Raw genomic sequence first — 25,031 nt, 5'->3', positions numbered from 1 at the left:
ATCTTTAAAGGTTACACACTTTCTAATCTTATTTAATCTATTTGGTAACGTGTAATATTAGCAATATTCTGATCTGTATATTACTTCGCTGTATGAGTTACTTCCCTTTAAAGATCTAATTAAACAATAATTATTACAATGTAAGTGTCTTGGGTTGATTTAAAACACTAAAATATGCGAAATCGATCCAAAAACGCTTGAGCGAAAAAAACAACAGCAAAAAATAAACGCCAAAATTTGATTTTAGCTTTAAAAGATATACAGCAAAATAAAGCAGTTTGGTATTACTCACATTGTATAACTTTATTTACCACTGAGTTACACTGAACAAACTTGGATGTGGTGAATTAGGAGTTAAGCCGAGTGTAAACTCGGTTTTACAGCACATGAATAACGTGAAAAAAGTTTAGTATTGTCAAGTTGCTGTTTCTGTGAGAGATTACATACTGTGTGAGCTAAAGTAGAATTTGGCTTTATTTTTCACTCGAATGTTTTTGGGGGATATATCACGCATATATATACATATATATACCAATTTTAGAGTCTTACTTTTAAAACACTTTACATACCTGATATAAATTAAAAATCAGATAAATGAGAAAACAGATATATTATTAGTTTCTCTTTTTATACAGGAAGCCGTTTTGATTCAGTTTGAACAAGTTAATGATAATAATAACTGTGCGTTAGTGCTATCAATAACTTTACAACCTGATATAGATGTTTCCATCCTAATACTACATTTCTTTACATTTTAGATTATTAGTATTACAAATACTTCTTTGTGCTATATTGATATTTATTATCAAGCAATCACATGATCATGTGGTAATAATATAAATTTTCCGTGGTACAAATGATATAACTCTTCTGTATCCTCCAACCCCCCCCCCCTTCCTGAAGAAGAAAGGTCATCCGTTCGAGTTATAGGTTTTTTATCGTTTTATATTACGACTTCTGGAACTTACGCATTTTTCTGACATCATGATATCACTATTCTGTGGTACGAATAATAATGATATCACTATTCTGTGGTACGAATAGTAATGATATCACTCTTCTGTGGTACGAATAATAATGATATCACTCTTCTGTGGTACAAATACTAATGATATCACTCTTCTGTGGTACAAATAGTAATGATATCACTCTTCTGTGGTACGAATACTAATGATATCACTCTTCTTTGGTAGGAATAGTAATGATATCACTCTTCTGTGGTACGAACAGTAATGATATCACTCTTCTGTGGTACGAATAATAATGATATCACTCTTCTGTGGTACGAATAGTAATGGTATCACTCCTCTGTGGTACGAATACTAATGATATCACTCTTCTGTGGTACGAATAATAATGATATTACTCTTCTGTCGTACGAATAATAATGATATTACTCATCTGTGGTACGAATAATAATGATATTACTCTTCTGTGGTACGAATAATAATGATATTACTCTTTTGTGGTACGAATAATAATGATATTACTCTTCCGTGGTACAGTTTATGCATGATGAGGTATCTTAAATCGTAAAACAACTTCGATATGAGAAACTTGATAATGACAACTACTTACAACGTATGTGTATAAATGTTTACGCAATAACCATGACAACGTATAACGATTTGACTCCACGTTTTTCTTTTTTTTCATTGTCTCATCATAGCATGTATGTTTAATACCCAACACTGTAGACTTTTCTGCCAAACACTCAATACATGCAGAGGTAATGCTCGTCAGGTGCACGAAGTAAAGGGTATATTTAGCATTTCTTTTCAATATCACATAAGCTCTTTTTACGTATTCGTTATTGTAACAGTTTCATGAACAATTATAAAGTATATATGTTTCGTGTGTTCACTGTGTTTTATCAGCACTTTTTCCGAACGTTAAAAATTCTCTTTTCGTTTACTTTTACTTAAACAAATCCACTTTTTTTACTTATCGATTTGGGTGGCCTAGTGTTTATCCTTTCTGGACTGTGAAACCAATAATTCATGGTTCGCGACTTTTGGATCGAGAGTGATCAATAAGAGTGAAAGTCAAATCCCTCTATTATATCAGAAGCCCAAGAGTTGTCAATGGGTGTTTTTGACTACCTCTTCACCTTTAGTGTTTATCAGTTGAAAATCAGAAACAATACACTATGGGACACAAATACAAATTTTGGCAGGGTAGTAGTCATCTTCAGCTAAGACAGTTTCATTTTTCTAACAGGGTGATTGGTTATTGGAAGGGTTGCCTTCAGATGTTGCAGAGGCAGTAAATTCAAGTGAGTTTAAAAAAGAGCTTGATAAGTAAATGAATGAAAAGGGATAGGTTAAATTTTTTTATCATTTTAATTTAGTTTTGAGGATGAAACAGCCGAGATGGACCAATAGGTCCCACGTTGTCCCAAAATATCATGTTATACAAATCCCTTGTGTAGTTTTGTGAGAAACTTTGTGAAATATACAAATTTTTATTTCAGTCATGTGTTTCCTTCTGATTTATAATAACTCTTTACGATCTGCCCCCCAATGGCACTGCGGTATGTCTGCGGACTTACAACGCTAAAAACCGAGTTTTGATACCCGTGGTGGGCAGAGCACAGATAGCCCATTGTGTAGCTTTGCGCTTAACTACAAACAAACTTTACGATCTACAATATTTTTTCTAAAGATTCTGTAAATATCAGAGTATTTAGCTCCTACAACAAAATAGATACAGTGATTATGACTAATATTTCGACAGTCATAATAAATATGTATAGATATTTATATTTGATGCTTCATTTCTGCTGGTTCTCACCGGAGACTGCCTCCGTTGCATTGCGAGTTGATATTTGATTCCAAACAGCAGCCGAAATAATGTTTAATTTATTATCTTCTGAAACTCAAATAACCATACGATCAAAAAGTAAGTGCTTTATATAAATGTACCTGAAGCATTTTATTCAATTGTAATTAATATTGTGAGCTTATATACTTTTATTCGATAAATACTTCGATTTGTAATGTGTTGTTTTAATCTTTTATGTGAATTTAACTGTTAATTTATTCTAGATACTAGGATGTATGGCTTCATAGTATTCTTGAGTCTTATCTTAACGAGGCTGCAGAAAAATAATCAGATCAGGTTTGGGAATCCGCTAGGTGGAGTTACAAACAGCTAGCAGTTAAACTAATCTCCGTCTAGACATAATATTAAAAGATCCAACCTCTCATAAGCATATATTATAGATTGTATGTCATATTTGTGTTGGGAGTAGAAGCAAGATTATGCAAATCTAAACAAAAGCATTTATTATATATAAGCTGTATGCCATATTTGTGTTGGGAGTAGAAGTAAGATTGTGCAAATCTAAACAAAAGCATTTATTATATATAAGCTGTATGTCATATTTGTGTGGGGAGTAGAAGCAAGATCGTGCAAATCTAAACAAAAGCATTTATTATATATAAGCTGTATGTCATATTTGTGTGGGGAGTAGAAGCAAGATTATGCATATCTAAACAAATTTCGAACCTTATAACATTTTAAAAATCAAGTCAGAATCAGCAAAACGATCTGTTTTTCTGTTGTTAAGCGCTGAACTACACGATTGGCTATTTGTGCTCTGCCTACCGCGATTTTCGAAACCCGATTTTTTTAGCCCTACAAACCTTCACACTTACTGCTGAGCTACTGGGGGTACCAACAAAACGAACAACGTAAGCCTTATTATTTTTACACTGGTATATGAAAAAAAAACATACTTAAGTGGATAAAACACTAAACTGAAATCGAAGCCAAGTTTGATACGTTGCATATAAAGTCTATGGGCATTTGGATGTCTCTAATATCTGTGTATTTATAGTGTTCATAAAGAACTTAAGGATGGCTGAGAATAGTATCAATTTCCGCACACTGTGTACAAATTGTTAAATTCCGTTGTTTGCTGGTAAGTGCTCGAAGCAAGTCTATGCCGACGACGATGTTTACGTATTTCACATATTGTTTGTATTCAGATATTTCCGCATAACTACTCTAGGCCTACTTAATCCTAAACTGGTAGACTAGAAGGAAGGTAGCTAGTCAAGATCACCCACCGCCAACACTTGGACTGCTCTTTTATGTCTAAGTAGTGGAATTTGAGCATCACAGACACAGTGCTTTTTTTTTTATGTTTAGTAGTAACGGTACGCGAACGTTGGAACCACACATCCATGGTCAGGCGCGCTAAAAACCACTGTATTGTTTAGATTACGAAGCATATATAGATCGCAAATGAAGCAATTTCATGGTGTGAAAATAGTTTATCCCAAATTGGTGGGACAGGTGTGGCATAGAGGTTAACGCGCCAGACTTTGGATCCGAGTGTTCATGGTTCAAACATCGCGCTCCGCACACATTGGTGGGACAGGTGTGGCATAGAGGTTAACGCGCCAGGCTTTGGATCCAAGTGTTCATGGTTCAAACATCGCGCTCCGCACACATTGGTGGGACAGGTGTGGCATAGAGGTTAACGCGCCAGGCTTTGGATCCGAGTGTTCATGGTTCAAACATCGCGCTCCGCACACATTGGTCCCTGGGTGTGTCATAAGAAATCCCACTATTTGATTAGAGCAGTCCAAGAGTTGGCGGTGGGTGTTAATCTCATTAATGTTTTATCTTTCCTCGTCTATCGGTTCAAAATTACGGACAGCTAGCGAAGGTAGCCCTCGTGTAGACTTGCTAGAATATCCGAAACAATTATTCTAAAGAAATGACAAAGAATGTAATGAATAATTCAGCGGTTCTTATTAAGCGCAAAGCTACACTGTAGATTATTTGCGCTAGATCCATTGTAAAGATCGAACACTGAATTTAAGCGTTGTGAGTCCCGAAGCTGTTCGGTGAACAACCGATTGTTTGAGAGCGTGATGTTTGTTTTATAGCTTCGTCTAAAGATTATTGGAAACCGTGTGAGAGTGGTATCAAGCTGTATATTTACTTTAACGAAGACTGTTAGAGGAAGGGCAATGAACTCTACTGGCCTCGTTCTCGTTCGATTAGAGAAAGCCTCGGGAGACAGCGTTGATAGAACACCAGAAAACTCATTTCTGAAACTTTTTATTTTTTTGTTTTTTCTAATTTAACTTTAGCTATTTTTACGTTTCATGTCTCTGCCTTCATTTTAGCTTTTTTTTCCCCAATCCATAATATAATATGGTTGTTATTTTTAATAACTTCGTAATCCATTTGTATTTCTTATAAATATAGGAGATGTTTGTGATATAGCAGTAAGTACTAGTAATAAAGAATGTTTGTTTTTATGGTAAAGTTTATAACTCAGTCTAAAATACTCAAATGTATCTTTGATATAATGTATTATAAATGCATAATAAAATTGAAATGAATGTCCTCAATCAATGTCAAACAATTAAAAATTACATTTGTTAAAAAGGAGAATTTTAATACTACAAATTTCGTTTATTAAAGTGTATATATGACCAGAACCAAATTATTTAACATTTCAAAGGACCAATTTCCTGTAGATTATTCTTTACTACCTACATTCTATAACACAAGTTGATTGAAAACGTATTTTGGTCGTTGTTCGTTATTAAGCGCAAAGCTACACAAAGCTCACCACGGGTATCAAAACCCAGTTTCTAGCAGTATAAATCCGTAGACATATCGCTGTGCTAATGAGGGATTATTTTGGTCGAAAAAGTATCGAATGTATTGACATGATACGAAGTTTTAATATATATATATATAATATATATAACATATATAAGAAATGAGTTATGAGCTTCATATCAAGTTTCATTGATTAGTATTGCAACATTATGCTTTAATTTGTATGTTTGTTTGTTCTTAGCGCAAACCTACACATTGGGCTATCTCTTCTGTGCCAACCGAAGGGATCGAACATCAAAATTTAGCGTTATAAATCGCCAAACCGCCGGATGGCTATATGTTTCTAGTATAACTGCTCCAACTGCTTACTGACTGCCTCTCCCTTCTGGTCAGTAATTCGAAATTAGATACGGCTATAGTTGAACCGTAGGGGAGAGTATCTGACCTGGCTATTTAACCTACGTGCACATAGGGTGCTGTTACAATACCTTTGTTATACATTTCATGATTTCTTACGTACTTAAAACAACCTTAAAAGAAATACAGGAGTGTTGTCAATGTATCAGTAACAGACCCTGGAAACTAAATTAAAAAAAAAACTTACTGTAGAAGATCATGAAAAGTCTGGAATTTGGAACATAACTGAAGTTTATAGAAGACGAACTCCTAAAGGTAATTAGTCTGATTAACTCATCATCATAATTCTGTTGTATGAGCAAGGGACTTTAAAATTATGTTTTAAATGCTGGGATTATTGTTGGCTTATTAACAGCTTTATAGACCAAAATGTCCGTTTAGAAACATGCTTCCAAAAACGCCTGAAAATATGACGAAATTTGTTGAATTTTCTAACTGTCGAGTTAAGAATGATGTTTTTTGATAATCCATAATCATTTCAAATATCGTTATTACTGCTGCTTATTCCTTTACTGTTTCGTATTAATAAATACTAGGGTATGCTACAAGTTAATACTATGTGACCTAATTAAATAACTAAAGAACAAAACAGATCTACATTATTTGTTAGCGTCAGACTCAAACCCTAGTTCGTCTGGTTTAAAAGGTCAACACATATCTTAATATTTCAACGAGCACTATGTAAGACACATAAAATGTTCTTTTGTCGTAGTCAGTTCACAGATCTTCATTTGTTAAGTTGTGTTCTGCTTTTTATTGACAAGGTAGTATAAAACTTTAGAAATAGCTTACAGCCACTTTCAGCAAATAATTAGAAACAATTTCTTGGGTGTGTGTACGAAATATGGTTTGTTTGTTGTTGATCGCAAAGCTTCGCAATGGGCTACGTGTGCTCTTCTCACAACAGGTATCGAAACCCTATTTTTAACGTCGTAGAACTAGGGGCTTACTGCTTAGCTACTGGGGGGGGGGCGAATTATGTATCAGCATTGTGCCACAATTGTGCATAGTTATGAATTGTTGGTGATATATTTGTTTCTGTGTACATGCAAGCATGAATGAAATCTTTAGACCTTATGCTCTTCGTTTGACTCCTATTTAAAACGTAATTTTATTTCACCCAAGAAACCAGCCTTATTTGTCATTATTTTCTGTAACCGTTAATAAATGATAGTCCATTTTTTAACGGTAGAAACATTTCTTGTATTTTGAATAGTCTGTTAGAGCTAGAGACCTTCTCAAACTGACTTCACTGTTGAGTTAAAGACAGACTTCATTGTGATATGTAATGAAGTCTGTTCATCACCTTGGGATTAGAACTGAAATAATCTTAGAGGGGACATCTTGACCGGAAGACCAGATTTGATTGGAAACTTAGATTTTGAAGAACTGGCAAGCAAGAGGAAACGAAATATGCAAATATTGGATTATCGTCAGAATATGTCCATTGTGTCACCAGAATAGAAGCCTCTCGATTTATGACAATGTCTTAGAAGATAAGACCGAAACACAAAATATTTGCTCTGGCACCAAATAAAGCTATGTCGTATAATATTGCTAAGCAAGAGAAGGAAAGAACTCCAACGTCCACTGTACAAACCCAGATTCAAATCCATTAGATTTCCATTTTAGATTTCAGCATCTGACAATATTCATTGCTCCAAATGTCTGACCACATGACCATGAAGTGGCAGAGAAAAATTTAATAAAACTAAAGTGCGTAATTGCTATTATAGTAATCTGAGTATTTTGTACTTTCTCGGCTGGAATTCGAACCAGTGTTTCAACAGGCTCTACTAACTAAGCTAATAAAGAACTTTTAACAACCCCAACAACCACACTGTGAACTGATCTCCGCCTGTTGGCTAGATGGTAATACACAACAGTTCTGTGAAGCGAAACGCTAGTCAGGCTTACTTAACTGAATATTCTGAAACAATAAAATACATTTTGACCACATTTTAAAATAGCATTCATCTTTCTTGGAAACATCAACGTAAGTTTATATGTGCCTGTTTGATATATGATTATATATAAATTTATATATATATATATATATATGTGTATAATAAAAGGTGAACTGTATTAATCTGTGACTCAGGAAAGTATTCTTATTTTTATGTCAGAGATACTTGTGTTCATGTCATGGTTACAGTAGTTACCAGGTAAACTTCCACTTACTGTAACTATGCTTTTCATTATCAATATAAACTTCTGCCCACACTGACTGTAGTTTTTGAGGAGCCACTGACCTCTTGAGGTTGACAATGCTACATGTCTGTGTGCTCTAACTTCTTGACCAATGGGGAAGAACTCAGATCATGGAAGTTACGCTTACTCACATTATACCATTAACGTAATGCTTCATCTTTGTGACACTCAGAAGAGACCTGAACAATAATTCATTGGGAACGATGTGTTTTAGTGTTTGATTCATTTTTGTTCTTATCACAATGCAGTGTTCAGCTGTGTCCTGAATCAAATGTGTAATGTAAGTGTTTTTGCTTTATTTCAGTTCTAGGGTTAATTTTGTAAATATTTTTCGTTGAATTTTTGATTTTTTTTCTTTTGTTTTAAATATTTTACTACGTTTAGGTTTTAACCAGTGGCATGTCTTTGGAAGTTAGGGTAGAGTGGGGTAGCTTAGCCAACCAAATAAAAATTCTAGTTTTACTTTTAAAAAAAAAGAGGCTTAAAATATATTAGCCCCTTAATTTTTCAGAATAGATATTATTTTTTTTAATTACTTATTTACATTTATGCATTTTTAATTTTAAACAGTTACCACCACCAGCAAAATCACACTCAAATGATATAAGATCTCATCATCGAAAAGTCTAATAAGGATTATTGGAAATTTATTGTTAGACGTTCATCCTCATGAATAAAGGAAATGTCTCTTACAACCCTTAGGCGCTATATCCTTCCTCGTGAAAAGAGATTGCTAGACATGTCCGTTTCTTACTTTTACTTTACATTGTATTACTTTATTTGAAACATTGATAGAGTCTTACAAATACAATGGGCCTGGCATGGACATGTGGTTAGGGCGCTCGACTCGCAATCTGAGGGTCGCGGGTTCGAATCCCCTTTCCACCAAACATGCTTGCCCTTTCAGCCGTGGGGGCGTTATGAAATGACGGTCAATCCTACTGTTCGTTGGTAAAAGAGTAACCTAAGAGTTGACTAGCTACCTTTCACTGCTAAATCAGGGACGACTAACGCAGATAGCCCTCGTGTAGCTTTGTGCGAAATTCATAACAAACAGACAGTAGAAATACGATTTCTGGGTTCGGTTTTTCGTGGTCACCTGTAAGACAATGGGATTACGCTTATTGTATTATTTTAAACATTGCATTCTATATTCGGTTCCTTGTAGGTTTTTTTTTTGACAAGAAGAGTATATATATGGTATTTAACAACACAATATCCACCATGCCTTTTGCTCAATACCAGACCTCATCATGCCGGCTAGGATGCAATAATAACAAATATAGTTGATTATAATCATGATTGACCATTATATGGTCTCCTTTAGTAATACATATTGTTTACTCCAACTAAAGTACAGGATAAATTTGATTCAAAGCATCAAAAGACATTAGGAACGAGAAATGAGAAGAATTTTATCTTTGAAAATATACCATTGTTCCCATTTTTAATAAACCATCCTGCTTATTTTGAATGAGTCATCCTAGGTTTCTTGAATAATATATCCTATTGTTTAATCGGACCACAATACATATTTTAGTGAATCACATCTACTATGTTAAGACCCGGCGCCGCGAAAAACTCCACCCTGATATGGCTGCGCCATTTTTTTTTTATATTACTGATTTAACAACTGACTACTTTTACGCTTTCTATTGTAGTTAATTTGCATCGTAGGTACAGTACATGACGGTAATGGATCACACAGACGACAAATATGGCATGTTCATTTCTTTCCATTCTTCCTGGTATCCGATTGAAAATCTGAATGTTGTGTTGAAATCAGCTCAACTAATGTAGCTAGACTGTTTACTAATAATTACTATTGCGTTTTATGTGCTTTTTCGATTATATGTTTTATAATTTGTTTTCGGCCAAATTTATAGTAGAATATCCTACTTTTTCGCGGCCGCGGGTATTAAATTAACTATCCTACCCATCTTTGATAAATTATCCTATCCATTTTTGTTTTATTCGTGAAATGTGTGATTGGATTCATCATTTCCAATGAAAGTTGCATATATTCGACCCGAAAATGGCCCAGTGGTTAACGTGCCGGATTGTTAATTGGAAGAGCTAATGTTCGCATCCTGTTAAATAAACCAAAAATCGCGATCCGCACTTCGAGGTTGTGACTGCTCCAAGTCCACTTTTCGGTCAGATAGAAATAATCCAAGAACTAGCAGTAGGTACTGTTAGTCCCCCCCCCCCTTCAGTAGCAGAGCAGTATGTCTATGGACTTATACCACTAGAAACCGGATTTCGATATACGTGGTGGGCAGAGCACAGCTAGCCCTTTGTGTAGCTTTGTGCTTAATAACAAACAACAACAGGGTACTGTTAACTAGATGTTTTCCCTGTGGTTTATCACTTATAATTCATGAACTGCTAGCGCAGATAGCCCTTGAATAGCTTTGCCTGAATATCCGAAAACAAATAAATAAACATGTACTCCACGTCAGAATTTCAGAGTATACAAAAAAGGCAAAAAAAAAAAAAAAAAAAAGCAACAGCAACAAAAGTTTCAGAAACTTGAGTTCTTGCTGTGAAAACTACTAAGGGAATTTCAGTTATATACTTTTAATAATAATGCTTAACATTATTAACATGTATAACATTTAATATTCCACCTTCCATATGTAGGAGCTCCTTATTGTATTGGCCCGGCATAGTCAGGTGTTAGGTTGCTTCACTCGCAACCTGAGGGTCGCGGGTTCGAATCCCCGTACCACCAAACATGCTCACCCTTTCAGCCTTGGGGGCGTTATAATGTTAGGGTCAATCCTATTGATCCTACTAGCCTAAGAGTTGGCGGTGGGTGATGATGGCTAGCTGCCTTCCCTCTAGTCTTTCGCTGCTAAATAAGGGATGGCTGGCGCAGATAGCCCTCGTGTAGCTTTGCGCGAAATTCAAACCAAACCAAACCTTATTGTATTGCGTTGTCTGGCACGAAAAGGGTATGTTAATTTAAACTGCGGACAATGGACAAAATGCAACATACCGTAAGTAATGCAACAACAACATAACAAGGGTTATTATCTAGGATTCAGTAAAAGTGCAAACAAATTAACAATTCCAGAGAGGGAACAAGAGGTCTACGCTAAACCTGAACTTCCCAGATCCAAAACATGGACCGACTTCCGATGAAGATGATGATGATTATGTTGTTAAACACGTATTAATATAAAATATTTATAAGCGTTCTGACAAAAATCTTTACCAATAAACTATGATGCTAATGATCAATTTATATTTATAGATGTTATGACAAAGCATTTTAAGTATAGATCATGATGTCAATAATGAATGAAATTGTCAATTGTTTATTCCCAGTTTCTGGGTGTTGTAGACATAAAACGGTATTATACCAACATCATATTTAGTTGTTTTGACAAAATCTGTATTATCACTTAATTCTATTAACGATGTGATAATTCTTCGTTACATCTGTAGCAGGACAAAGTGGGGTATCACAAGGAATGTTATGTAGTAGAATAGGGTATCACAAGGAATGTTATGTAGTAGAATAGGGTATCACAAGGAATGTTATGTAGTAGAATAGGGTATCACAAGGAATGTTATGTAGTAGAATAGGGTATCACAAGGAATGTTATGTAGTAGAATAGGGTATCCCGAGGAATGTTATGTAGTAGAATATACAAGTGGGCTTCTGTTTATCATTCACTAAAATATGGAATCATTAAAGTAGTATCTTTCATGAATAAATTTATACTTTAAATTGTTATAAACACATTTTTTATGTTATTTTTCATTTATTCAGAATGAGCATCCTTTTCTAAGTCTTGGTAAACAGGCACTGTAAATCTAATACGTATACATGAAAAAAAAAGGATTTTTTTTCTTCAGTGTTCTAAAGGATGTTGTTGTAAACGTCAAATCAACATGTTGTTTACACGGACGTACAATTACAGAATAAGCCTCCTAGGGTATTTATAACAAATATGTTACATAAAGAATTCAAGTAAAATACAAATATTGAAATATAATTTATTTTCTTTTGCGGCTTGATTTTTAAGTTTCCAATTAAAAACTTTTATAAATTTTTAACAGAATGCTAAGATATTTCTGCTGGACATACAGCACAGATATAGTAGAAGTACCAATAAGTAATGAGGCTATAGAAACGGTCGTTTTTGAAAAGATATTTGTGAGTAAAAATGAAGTTTTTGATCAACACACTAGATGTAGCTATGCTGTGTATTTTACCAAGAATGTATGTTTGTATGTATGTTTTTCTATCTGAGCGTTTCCTTCTTTCTTAAATATGTATTGGACTTTTTATGATATATTATTATGTAAGTTGGTGTACGTAAAGAATTCTATAACGCTTGATTACATAAACGTTGTTTTGGTTTTAATAACGTATTTACCGTAATTCAGCTACGCAGATTTTGAAAATAATATCCATTTTTTTCTATAACATAAGGACTTTTTACAAATCAGGAAGAAAAAAACTCTTACTAGATCAAATTATTATTTCGTTTACCACAATGAACATTTTTTTATTATTATGTTTGCTAACAAAAATACAAACAAACTAAAGTAAAGGGAAGAACTCGAATTCGATGACGAGGAACCCACTTTGAGACTAATAATGCTTGGAGACGACTTTTCTTCATTACCCATTCGAGCCGTCTCCAAGCATTAAAGGGAAGAACATTGATTTCAAACGAATATGCATCCTCATTCATCTTGATTTTTTCTTGTGAAATCTACGTCTTTTAGTCTCAAAACTACGTATTGTGGTCTTTCTTTTATGTATTGCGTTATGGCGTTTTGTGAAAAATCTGTACATGATGGAAAAAATGGAAATCATTTTCGGATTTAGCGTACAGAAATTACTGCAGAACATGTAAAAATTTCAAGACAATAAAACCATCGCAGGCCTGTATTATCCAAGATAGACCAAGTAAAACAAATATATATTTTTTGTCTTAAATTTAGCACAAAGCTACACAAGGGCTATCTGCACATAGCCGATTCTAATTCTGAGCTGACAGACTTGTGGGAAGGCAGCTAGTTAACAAGCACCCACCGCCAACTCTTTGGCTACTCTTATTTGACAGAATAGTGGGATGTGACCATGGTTCTTCTAAAGCATCCACGACTCCAAAGTGCGGACAGGAAGCGAACCATGATCCCTCAAATTCGCAATCCAAGCACTAGAAGAACTACATTTTAAGATTGAAATGTGAGTAGAGCGATACTTCACTTAGAGAATTGTCCACTGATATACTCTATCTTCGAGGTATGCAAATATATATATATAATATTGACTGAAAACAGCGCTTTTACGTTTCCTTTTCAGATAATTTACGAAATCTTCTGACATCACCACAACATACTGTTACACTTTACAAAAGAAGTAATTGTGAACTACTCAACATGTGAATCACTTAATTGTTAGTAGAGGGCACCAGTATCGCAATTATGTATGTTAATTTCTTTTAACGGTGAAAATTTAAATATTAAGAGTTATTACAAAAACGAGAGCTACAGAAATAACACAAAACGTTGATTTTTTGTTTGTTTCAAAAAGGCTGGTCCTGTGGTAGAACTCTAGATTTCGGAGCTGGCGAGCTTCGTCAGAATGTGTGCGATACCACAAAATAAATATACCCTCCTCATACACTTTACACTGTGATTACAGTCAACTCCTTAGCATATATAATTAGTGGCAAGGTGCTGCTGAGTAGCAGGCAGTGGCAGCCTTCCCTTTAGTCAGTAGTTGGATAACTTTAGTAACCTTGCCATGAAATATAGATAGAGATTGTTTCAAAATTTCACATACCACAAAGGTTACACGCGCATAGCCGATTCTAATTTTGAACCAATAAACTAGAAGGAAGGCAACTCTCGTTTCATCCAATAGTGGGATTTGACCTTCACAGTAAAACCGCTCCTGAGGTCACAAAGGGCGGAACAAGCACGTGTATCGTGAACCATGAATACTTAAAGTTAAAGAACATTTGTAAAAGTTCTGAAGATGCGTTTGAAATTTATTTTCTGTAAATCTAATTGTATAAGAAAACATAATATGTTTTCACATCAATAACAAAATATGTAAATCTAACCTAAATAATCAACCAAGTGATAAGTAGTACTAATTTTTTTTTCAGTAGAGCTACAACAACACTATTACTTGTAAAATTACATCACAGACGAGTCTGGGACACACGTATATGTGCATTGTTATCTAAGCATATAACCTTTTGATTTTTCAATAACGTATTATTGTCCATTTTTATCTATATGTATGTAGTCTGATGTAGAGATTTGGATTACGTTTTCAACTACAGTCAACACTACAGAATATATTCTGGTCAAACTTGCGAAGAGTGTCGGTCATTGGCCTCTTGTAACAATTTGGTTTATGTGGATATTCAATCAATGCAGAATTCCTGTGTTTGCGAACACTATAAAACTTTGTATTCACAGCTCTTTTTTTTCCAATATATACATATATATGCGCACGTATGTGTTAAATTTCGTGTATTTTTTTATTGTAAAGTTTTTGTAGTATTAATGCTATTATTAATGGCAGATATAACAGGTCTTTGAGGGTCGCTGTCCTCCGTCTAATCCACTCACACATAATCTATCTGAAGACAAGTGCTTTTTATTACAGGTTGAAGTGATTAATATTAAACCCATGTTACCATCGATAATTTTGGGTTACATTTAACAATTTTAAGAAGTTCACGAATAAAGTATAGAACCAGATGTCCTATAGGACGCACTGCCTGGTAATTAAACCATTTTCTACAAGATATAGTGTATCCTAAGCGACATCATTTGACAACTAATCTATTTTTTCAAAGACAAAATCTGCTACACATGACCAATTACATAAGATATCATTTACAGAAAACAGCGTTATTTATTAGCTAAAACGTTTTCTAGAAAACACCATTTAAAAGTAATACGATTTTGGAACCTCACCATGTCAATACAGTCCATGTTGTCACGCCCGGTCATGTTCTACCTGATGCCGATATTTTTTTTACCCTGCAGGTTAGTTTCTATTGCAAACGGCCCTGTGGTAAGGCAGTCATGTCCAAAACAACCACTCCTCCATGAGAGGTTTCGATAATCCATCTAGTGTACGAGAACGAGCTGTTTCCCAGCGACCACTTCAACAATCCAATCGCACAGAAATCCAGAGATGTTGCATCCAGTGACGTGAGTGGTATGTCTTCGTATGGAATAACATGAATACTCATTGCTTTTTTCCAGCTGCTTGAGGTATGTGACGATTAAACGGGAGGTATGGCTTGAAGCCTTATCTTCGTGATCCCGTATCCTATTAGCCTCGTTTCCAGAGGCAGATCCTTGTTTCTTACTGTTGCTTGTGCCATTGATCATTGTGTTTGTGGATTCCCACCTGTTATATGTCTGGAGTACGAATTGTTATGAGTAAATTTCTTTATTTTCCTGACTCCCCAAATTGATCCATATTCCTTTTTTATCTAATGTCATTAAGTACATGGGCTATCCCCGTCTCACACATTCTAAATACCCAATCTGAAGATGCAACTTTCCACAATTTTTCCAAAAGTGATCAATTTTTGATGGCAGCGCACCATCTACAACCACCAAACAATTTCAAAATATAGTTTTGATACACGCCGTTCTATTAAGACTGTATATCGACTATAGTTGTCGTGTGACTTGCTGATTTGAACATTTAACATCGTTTTAGTTTAAAGTAGTCAACCCTTCTTACAACCTACTCCACAAGATTCTACTTATCCAATATAAGCTCTTCTAGAACCTTTTTTTTTGGGGGGGGGAGAACAACCTTCCAGATATAACCTATTCTCAAAGGCTCTACCTTTTCTAGAAGACACCATATGTCAGATATAGCCTGTTCTCCCTCTTGCTACATAGAATGTTGGATATCATAACCTTCATTTCTCTGTTTCACTGGAACATGCACTATGATATCAATACTTAGCTGAAATATTGTCGTTAGTCTTATTGTGAAGTTTGGTACTTCTATCTATTTAGAAATATGTTTTCAGTTCATTTCATTTTGCATGGATTTACACAACACTAATAAACATTTCAGAATGGATTTCAGCTTGCAAATTATTACCTGTCGCGGATTTCTAGAAACCTGGACAAGTTTGTGAAGAAATGAAAATTTTAATTTTTCAGAAAATTTGAATAACAATTTCCATGCAAAGCTAGAGTTTGAAATGTATCGCTTCATCGAGAAGCTATCTGAATTTATCTGCTACAAACGCAGTCGATTCATTCGATGGAAAATGTAAGGGACCTAAAAATATACTAAAATAATATAATATTCTAATCTGTAAAATTTATTTTATTTCCGGGGAGTTATATAATTAATTGCCTAATTTTCACAATAAAAATTATTCGTTTTAGAAAGAGCCGAGCATGATTTAATGGGTAGAGTGCCACGCTACGGATTGGAGAATCGGCGACATGCCAATGAATACGCACTACACTTTCAGCTGTGAGGGTATTATAACTGTGACAATTAATTCTTCTGTTCGTTTAAGAATAGCCGCAGGTAGGCGGTAGGTCTCCTTCTAGTCAAAATTCTAAACTATAGATTGCTATATTTAAACCTTAAGGATCTCTGATCTGGCTGTTTAGCTCATATGTTGCATAAGGTGCCGTTCAAGTTTAAAATACCAATATAATTCACGAAAATTGCAAATATTGTAGATGTATTTTAGATAGCAGTCCCTAATTTTGATGTGATCGACTAGCGAGAAGGCAGCTAGTCACCACCTCCTGCCGCCAACTCTTGAGATACTCTTACAACGCACCCATGGCCCCAAAGTGCGGAGAGCAATATTTTGGAAGGTAACGCGACGCAAACCACGACATATATATAGCACGCTAACCACTCGGTCACACTCGGCGTTGGTCAATAATCTAATTTCAAACACTTGAGTTTTCAAATAAAAGTACAAAATAAAACGCTATTTTGGCTTACATGTTACATTTACACTTTGTATTATAGTATTATGAATAAAATATTTATCTGGAAACATAAGAAATTGAATAATTAATCAGTATTAAATAGGCCCTCTTTGATTCACAACTGTAAGGCCACATTAATCAGACATGGATGTCAGCTATCAGGTTTTTCGAGGTTATCTGTTGGCATTTCCTGTCACGTGTGCTATATACAGTCTCCCAGAATTATCGTACAACCTTCCTTTTCCTTCATAACTTTTCAACTAGTGACACAAATTTCCAGTTAGAATAGCATCAGGATTTTGAGCTGAACATCTCAAAACTTTTATTTTTCACCAGCTCCTTCCTTCTCCTCCAAATACTTCTTATTCGGCTGAGTAACATGTTTTGGGTTGTTATCCTTCTGAAGTTCAAAGGTAGCCAATTAAAAGTTGCCCTGTTGTGATTGTACAATAAACCAGAATGTTACAGTATAAGTACTACTTCATTATAACACCAGGTTTGACAGTTATCTCCTACTCCTGCAACGGAAAAAATGTCTTCATACTATTATAGACCTATCACTATGTTTCATTGTCTTGCTCACACATTTCCACAAAAAAAAAGAAAGAAAAAACTCTCGTAAATCTTTCAGCAAGCACAATCGTTGATTCATCACTACATAACACATTGTTCCATTTGTTCTTCCAACATAATCGTTGATTCATCACTACATAGCACATTGTTCCACTTGTTCGTCCAACATAATCGTCGATTCATCACTACATAACACATTGTTCCACTTGTTCTTCCAACATAATCGTTGATTCATCACTACATAGCACATTGTTCCTACTTGTTCGTCCAACATAATCGTCGATTCATCACTACATAACACATTGTTCCACTTGTTCTTCCAACATAATCGTTGATTCATCACTACATAACACATTGTTCTACTCGTTCTTCCAACATAATCGTTTATTCATCATTACCAAACACACTATTCCACTCGTTCTTTCCACTTTTATGATCCTTTACTAAGCTTGCGCACGTTTATTTATAAAATATTAAAATTTTTGGCTGCAACTTTTCTCAGTAGGCCTCTTTCTTATAACCAATTTCAAACAGCTCTACTGCCAATTTTAATTCAACACATGTCCTGTATTTGTACATTTGTTTAGGAAAAGTTTTAAATCGATTTGATGTTGAGATTCTTGAAATGACACTATTCTCTTATCTGGATATTTTTCTCGAAAGTCCCGTCGTTTCATTAGACTTTAACACTCAGTTGCAGCAAAGCACTCTAATATTCCTTGAGTCGCACTCATCGAAACGTTACAGTTTAATCTAAAGCAGTATCTTGTGCTTCATTTTCACTACTTAATTCTAAGTTACATTTCTTAATTTTTCATATTTTTGCCCATGTTGTAGCTTGCAAAAGATTTAAATAATGTTAGCACTTTATGGAGCAATTACTGCAATCAACATTATAGAAACTAGACTACTTGTGATTTAAAATATCACGAGAAATTATTTAATCATTATAGAAACTGTGTGATTGTGCAGTCATGCTATGATACATTCTCGTTATAAAGAGAATAACTGTTTTTATTGTAATTACAAACATTATGTGAGCACAACACATGCACATACCGTTTATGGTTTGCCAATAGTGACTCTAATTTTTACAGGCTTATATAGCAACGTTGTTCTATTTTGTTGGACTCAAACTAACGAATGCTAGTGTAAATATCCACCAAATTGATTTCTTTAAAACATTTGTGTACGAGATGTGCCAATTAAAAATAAAACTGAAAAGTGATAAATTTAAAGTATTCACTCACCCCAGATATTTAATTTCCTGTGCTTGTTTTTTTTTAGACACTGATATCGTAAAATTTATATGCGATTATATCATAGGTATGTTTTTTTACTTATTGAAAAGTAAAAACTAAAACAGTCCTATTAATATAATATGAAATATTTATAAATTTTATGATACCGATATCTCTACCTTCCTGTTAGCTTGGAAGCTTATAACGTTAAAATTCGCACAGATAGCCCATTGTGCATTTGACAACAAACAACTCCTCATGAAGGATGTCACTTTAGGAATTCGAACCCCCTGAAACAGGATTAGAACGCTGACGTTCCACTACTCTTAACTCCAGAGAATTTCGTGGTGTTCTAGTTACCTTGGAACCTTATAACGTTAAAATTCGCACAGATAGCACATTGTGCATTTGACAACAAGCAACTCCTCATAATCCAGAAGTTATCACGCCTAACCATATGCATAAAATTAATCACACTATTCTTGACAAATTCAAATCTATAAAAAAAGTAATTTTATTATAGAAAATAACCTGTACAACCTTCTTACAATATAAATACAAAGTCAATCATTATTTTTATAAATGTACTTTACGTGTTTTTTTCTCTCTTACATTTCTTTATCAAGTGCAAAAGTACGTTAGAAAATTATACATTTTAACAGTTCAGTGAAAAGATAAACCATCACACAGGTTAAAACTTAAAATTTACACAGTTAAGACTAGTTCAGCAACTATCTCATTACGATTGAAAGAATAAAAATCAAAATTATATCTTGTTGGTATTTGTTTTGAGTTTAATATTTTTAGGATAATTGACCTGTGATTATAATACACACCGAGAGAACCCAGTTAAAGTATTTGGGTAAATAAGAAATTATAAGTAATTCTCCAAAGATTTGTATTATGCGTCTTTATTCAGTGACTGCTTACTGAACTATAACTTGTGTTTACCTTACGTTTTTACAGTGATTAAACAAAACTCAGGATTGGGTTGGAAATTACACAACCTTAATATGTTTACAGTTTTGATAACCATTCATTCAAAGTTTGAATTTAAAAGACTTACAAAGCAGAGGATGATGCTGATGCCAAGTAATAGGGTTAACGGATTGATTAGTTGCGATGTAAACTGTAAAATGTATAAATATACATATTTCAAAAACAGCAATCTAAATATTTTCAAAAATGTGAGTTCATAGATAATCTGCGATTAATGGGATCAGCGATACTGTGTCTATACTCCCGGAAGTCCACTGGAAGATCAAAATATCCAGATTTTCGCCTTTCATCATGGGGGTACTGTGGTTGTCGGACTTTTTCAATGCAGCATTCAACTGATTTTTTAGATAGTTTGTCCCTTGTATACAATTCGGGAGAACTAGGATATAATTCAGGAGTGGGCGTGTATTTTTCTCTGTAACGATGGCGATTACGACAAGGTGTTTGATTAACATAGTAAACTGAGGATGGTTGTTGTTGGTCAAGCACATCGTAAAAAGGTAAAACGTCCTTTTTATCTTGGGAAGAAAAGTAATGTCCATGAAGAATGTCACTGTAGGGATTCGAACCCCCTGAAACAGGATTAGAACGCTGACGTTCCACTACTCTTAACTCCAGAGAATTTTGTGGTGTACAAGTTTTGGAAAATAGATTGAGACGTCTGTCGTTATCCTTTTCCTTTGCACTTGGAAAAGACACAGGTCTCGGATCCCTTTTCGAAAGTGGAGTTAAGTCTGTACACTTCTGTCTGTAAACTATATGTGTTTCTTGGTTCTCTTCAGGGATTCTTAATTCTGTAGAAAGTTCAGTAGTTTTAGGTATATGATAAGAAAACGGTCTCGTATTGTCTAGCCTTTCTGGTATAGTTTCATTTACTTTCCCAAGAGGATATACTTTACGACTTGTCCTTTGCTTATCCTGAGAACCTGTGTGTTTCTCAGATCTGATGTGCCAATCGTCCTGAGAAGGCTTACGAAACACGTAACTTTCTGATTGAGTGGGCAAAATAGGCTGAGGTGCCCTGGTTATAGGAGAAGGTGAGCATATTCGTTGTTTTGAAGGTTTTAGTGGTACTGTTTGTTTCCAGTAAGGTAAGATTAATTCGTTGTCTTGCGTTAAAACGTCTGGTTCTTGCAGTTCTTCCTCATCAGAACTGGTACCTGGATCAATTTCCTGGTTTTCATTTCCCTGGTGCGACGTATTTTTTTTAACTGTGGAAGTTAAAACCTCATCTGATCCAATTCCACTTGACTTCCCACTGGAGGCTGACTCTCTTGCCTGTTCCTTTGTCATTGGAGCGGCTTTTAGTCTCTGATTCATTCCAACTATATGGATATTAGTACTTCGTCTTTCCTCGATTCCGTCTAACTTACCTCTCTTCCTATATACCGTGTCATAATCCTTAGGGGGAAGTAAAATAGGACAAGAGTTTCGGTTGTTTAATTTTTCACGAAGTTCGGATGCCAAAGAATCGTACAAACTAGTTACATTTTCTATGTTTCTTCCAGGTACATCTCTATCTGAGCTAAATGAGTCATCGGCTAGGTCTGAACCTTCGGTCCTTGTGCTGCGGCCGTCAGAGTTCAGTCTTCTATAAGGAAGAAGACCCTTGGCAGCCAAGCGTGTTTCTATTTCTTTGAACTTCTTCTGGTTTTCTGGCTTGTCCGTTAAGGACTTAAGCTGGTTTCTTAGCGTAGTGGCCGTTTCAACACTATCACATCTATATGCATGCACGTGGATTGGACACTTTGTGACAGGATTGTATATGAGAAGGATACTACACACTATATCATCATCTGGTTTCGACTCTTGAGTCACACATGTGATGGCATGATGAGGAATAAAGTGTTTAATCTGTTCAGTCTTCTCCCTATTGTTCTTTCTTGAAACGTTTTGTATGATCTTAAGACCTTTATTACTAACCTGAAGGGTGACCTTCATGGGCTCCAATTCCCTTTCCTTATTTAAAAGTTCTTTTAGAATAGGGCGAATATACTGTTCCCCTCTCAACCCTTTGCTCTCCTTCGCACCCAGAAACCACACATAGTACGACTGTTTCTTCATGTCTTTTCGTTTACCTCCACGAAAAGCCATAACAACTGCCGATAGATCCTACACACAACACACACACACACTGTCTTTGTATACAAAAGCACAAGAAAAGAATACCGTAAACGGTTTTCACAAGAACATTAGATCCGCCTAGTATGTCAGACACCATCACAATCACGGTCTCGAGACAGACTGCACTACTCTAGGTGCGGCGAACACTCCGCAAACCCAACCTGTTATCAGCTGGTGGGAATGCCAACCAAAATTCCGTTCTCCCTTATCGTCCAATCACAGCGAGATACACACGTAACCTGCAAGAACTCGATCTTGGTCGCCCCCCCCCTCTCTTTCTCTGTGAGTATAATTTAAACCTCTCGTTGAATGGGATTCTTCACGGCCTCCCTAAGGCCTTTAGCATAGCAGCTGCTGCCCTGTGTAGGCAATGCGTTGGGTTGTGTTAAGGATCGTCTCTAATTTCTGTACCGGACGTTGGCAGATGACGTCAACAAGAATAGTGTCTCCACCTACTGAGGAGACAGAAGAGCTCACCTTTGTAGCCTCCCGGTACATTCCATACTAATGTGTAATTAAATCATTTTGTTCACTTACAAAATTTAAAATAATTTATAGCAAGGGGACTGAAATAAAGTTCATCTCACAAAATAAGTCAAAGAGCAACTAATTTTGGTGATCTTATACATATCGGTCAGTAATCGTCGTCACCTCCTGAAATAATTAAAATAAAAATACAAGTTACATATCTCAGTAACTTCATTCAAGCTAAAGTAATAATTTAACTCTCCTTGTTAGCCTCCAGAAAATTAATAAATAAATAACCAATTTTGATAACCTCCAGAAGTAATTCGAATTAACATATAACTTACGAGTAACCAATTTCATACCGCTAGAAATAATTTAAAATCACATATAAGTTCATCACTGAGGAAGCCTAAGGAATGTATTAAACATAAATCATGAACCTCTGGGTACAGTTCAAATTGAAATATGAATATTATGAATTCGGTAGCCTCTACATAACCTCAAATAAACTAATGTATTAATGTAACTCAGCTTGCCTAAACCTCGGCACACATCGAAATGAAATATGAGTATAATTCATCTCAATAATCTCTCCATTTACAAATAACTTAAATCGATGTATAGATACCTTTACCTCCTTCAAACCAATGGATTAATGTCGTCTCGAGTCGCATTAAAATAAAGTAAAAGTCAAAGACTGTATTCATATATTCCAGTATTTATCCTCTTACAGTTTAGGCACAATAAAATGAATGAGTATTTTTTGTAAGAAAAACAAAACTACGCTTTCCTACCTCGCTATATTATAATATGCACTGTGGAAACGTCCTGTACTATTAGCTATCTTTCCAATATTTGCTTGTTCGAACGCTCTACCAAGATTTGGCTGTTACAAAATCGTATTGCGCATGTGTTTGCAGTTAAGTGACTTGCTTTGAACTGCCAATCATAATATCCCTATGACGTCATATGCGTGCATCCATGCTTGTTAAACAAACTATTGGGAATTACTAAAACACAATTACTTTGTTAAAATTGGCGGATGTGCTTTTGGAACTTACTATCCTCTTCCTTTTTATTTTCAAGTCTGCGGACTTATACCGCTAGAAACCGGGTTTCGATACCCGTGGTGGGCAGAGCACAGATAGCCCTTTGTGTAGCTTTGTGCTTAATAATAAAGAACAAAAAAAATTATTTTCATATAAATTTATTTGTTCAGGTAATAATAGTGACGTAGTTATATTGTTCTATAAAAGACTGAACACTGAAACGTATTACAATTAAGAGCAGAGTCTACTCGGACATGACGATTCCGACACATGCAAGTAAAACTATAGCTCTTTGTAGGGTCGTTACAGAAATATATTGTCTTCAACTTTTTTCTGTAATTTAAATAATTGTTAATAATATAACGTTTTACACAATTTTATGATTTTGTACCCTTACTTTGCGCTATACATTACCTAGGCCTAATTGAAACGACTAGTAGAATCATAGAATAGGAACTGTAGACTTATTAAGGCTCCTTCATAGGAAATCCGATTCAATGTTACACTAAGCTATTTACATAGACGATCGCATGCACGTTTCCAGTTAGAAGTAATCCTATGTACGTATAAATCACGTGGGGCTCATGCAAGTTTCCATTTAGTGGCAAGACTGTGTTAATAAAACACGTATAAAAATAATATATAGTACGTACAACCTTATGTTAATCTTCGTTAACAATCGAACATGTAAAAATAACACGAGCTTACACAACCAAATCAATAACACAGTAATGTAGGTCTATTGGTCAAAAGTGACACGAGAAAAAAAAAGTAAGTATAAACAAAGAAAGACGTCTGATCTCGAGCCCACCGGACAGTTTCTAACAGCTTTGAAGCGTAACTTGGGTTTCCTGTTCCAATTAACTGGACTTTGTAAACTCCGCAGGCTTCAAAAATTACACAATGGTAAGAGCTTCAGCGTGAAATTTGTTGCGTCTTCACGTTGACGTACCCACGTTTATTTTAAAAAGACATATTTAGTTTTCAATGTAATGAGTGAATGAAATTCGTTTGTATTTCCAGCCCGGCGGCCCATAGAATAGAATGTATATGTAATTACAATATATATTGGTAGTTAAACTACATATATATGTGTTGGATATATTCATTCATCAACACTGAAATTGACAAGCCATATCAGTTACTAACACTATCACCATCAGTAATATTTTGTCTCTTAATTACACTACATAGCATCAGAGCTGACTGTTTTTCAGTGAAAGTATAAAACCTATTTATTTATTTATGCTGGTAACTTTATAATTTCCTTATAAACATCCACTCGGGATTCATTAATAAAGAGCAATTGGAAATGCGAGATAGTTTGTGACTTTTTTTGTGTAATATAACCGACATCAACGCACACAAAAACATTTCAGAC

General features: G+C 34.9%; 1 protein-coding gene across 1 annotated transcript; it reads right to left on the bottom strand.

Moving 5' to 3' along the window:
* Positions 1-19,563: 19,563 nt before the first annotated feature.
* Positions 19,564-23,470, bottom strand: LOC106457526. Its single transcript, XM_013916956.2, has 2 exons — positions 23,396-23,470; positions 19,564-22,787 (listed from the first exon to the last, which is right to left on the bottom strand). Exon 2 carries the CDS (start codon positions 22,101-22,103, stop codon positions 20,190-20,192), a length of 1,914 nt encoding a protein of 637 aa, XP_013772410.1. The 5' UTR covers positions 22,104-22,787; positions 23,396-23,470; the 3' UTR covers positions 19,564-20,189.
* Between the last annotated feature and the right edge of the window lie 1,561 nt (positions 23,471-25,031).

The sequence above is a fragment of the Limulus polyphemus genome, unplaced genomic scaffold (genome assembly GCF_000517525.1).
Source record: "Limulus polyphemus unplaced genomic scaffold, Limulus_polyphemus-2.1.2 Scaffold342, whole genome shotgun sequence".
Classification (NCBI taxonomy): domain Eukaryota; kingdom Metazoa; phylum Arthropoda; class Merostomata; order Xiphosura; family Limulidae; genus Limulus; species Limulus polyphemus.
The sequence above is the reverse complement of the archived record's forward strand: the minus strand, read 5'-3'. Positions and strand labels throughout refer to the sequence as shown.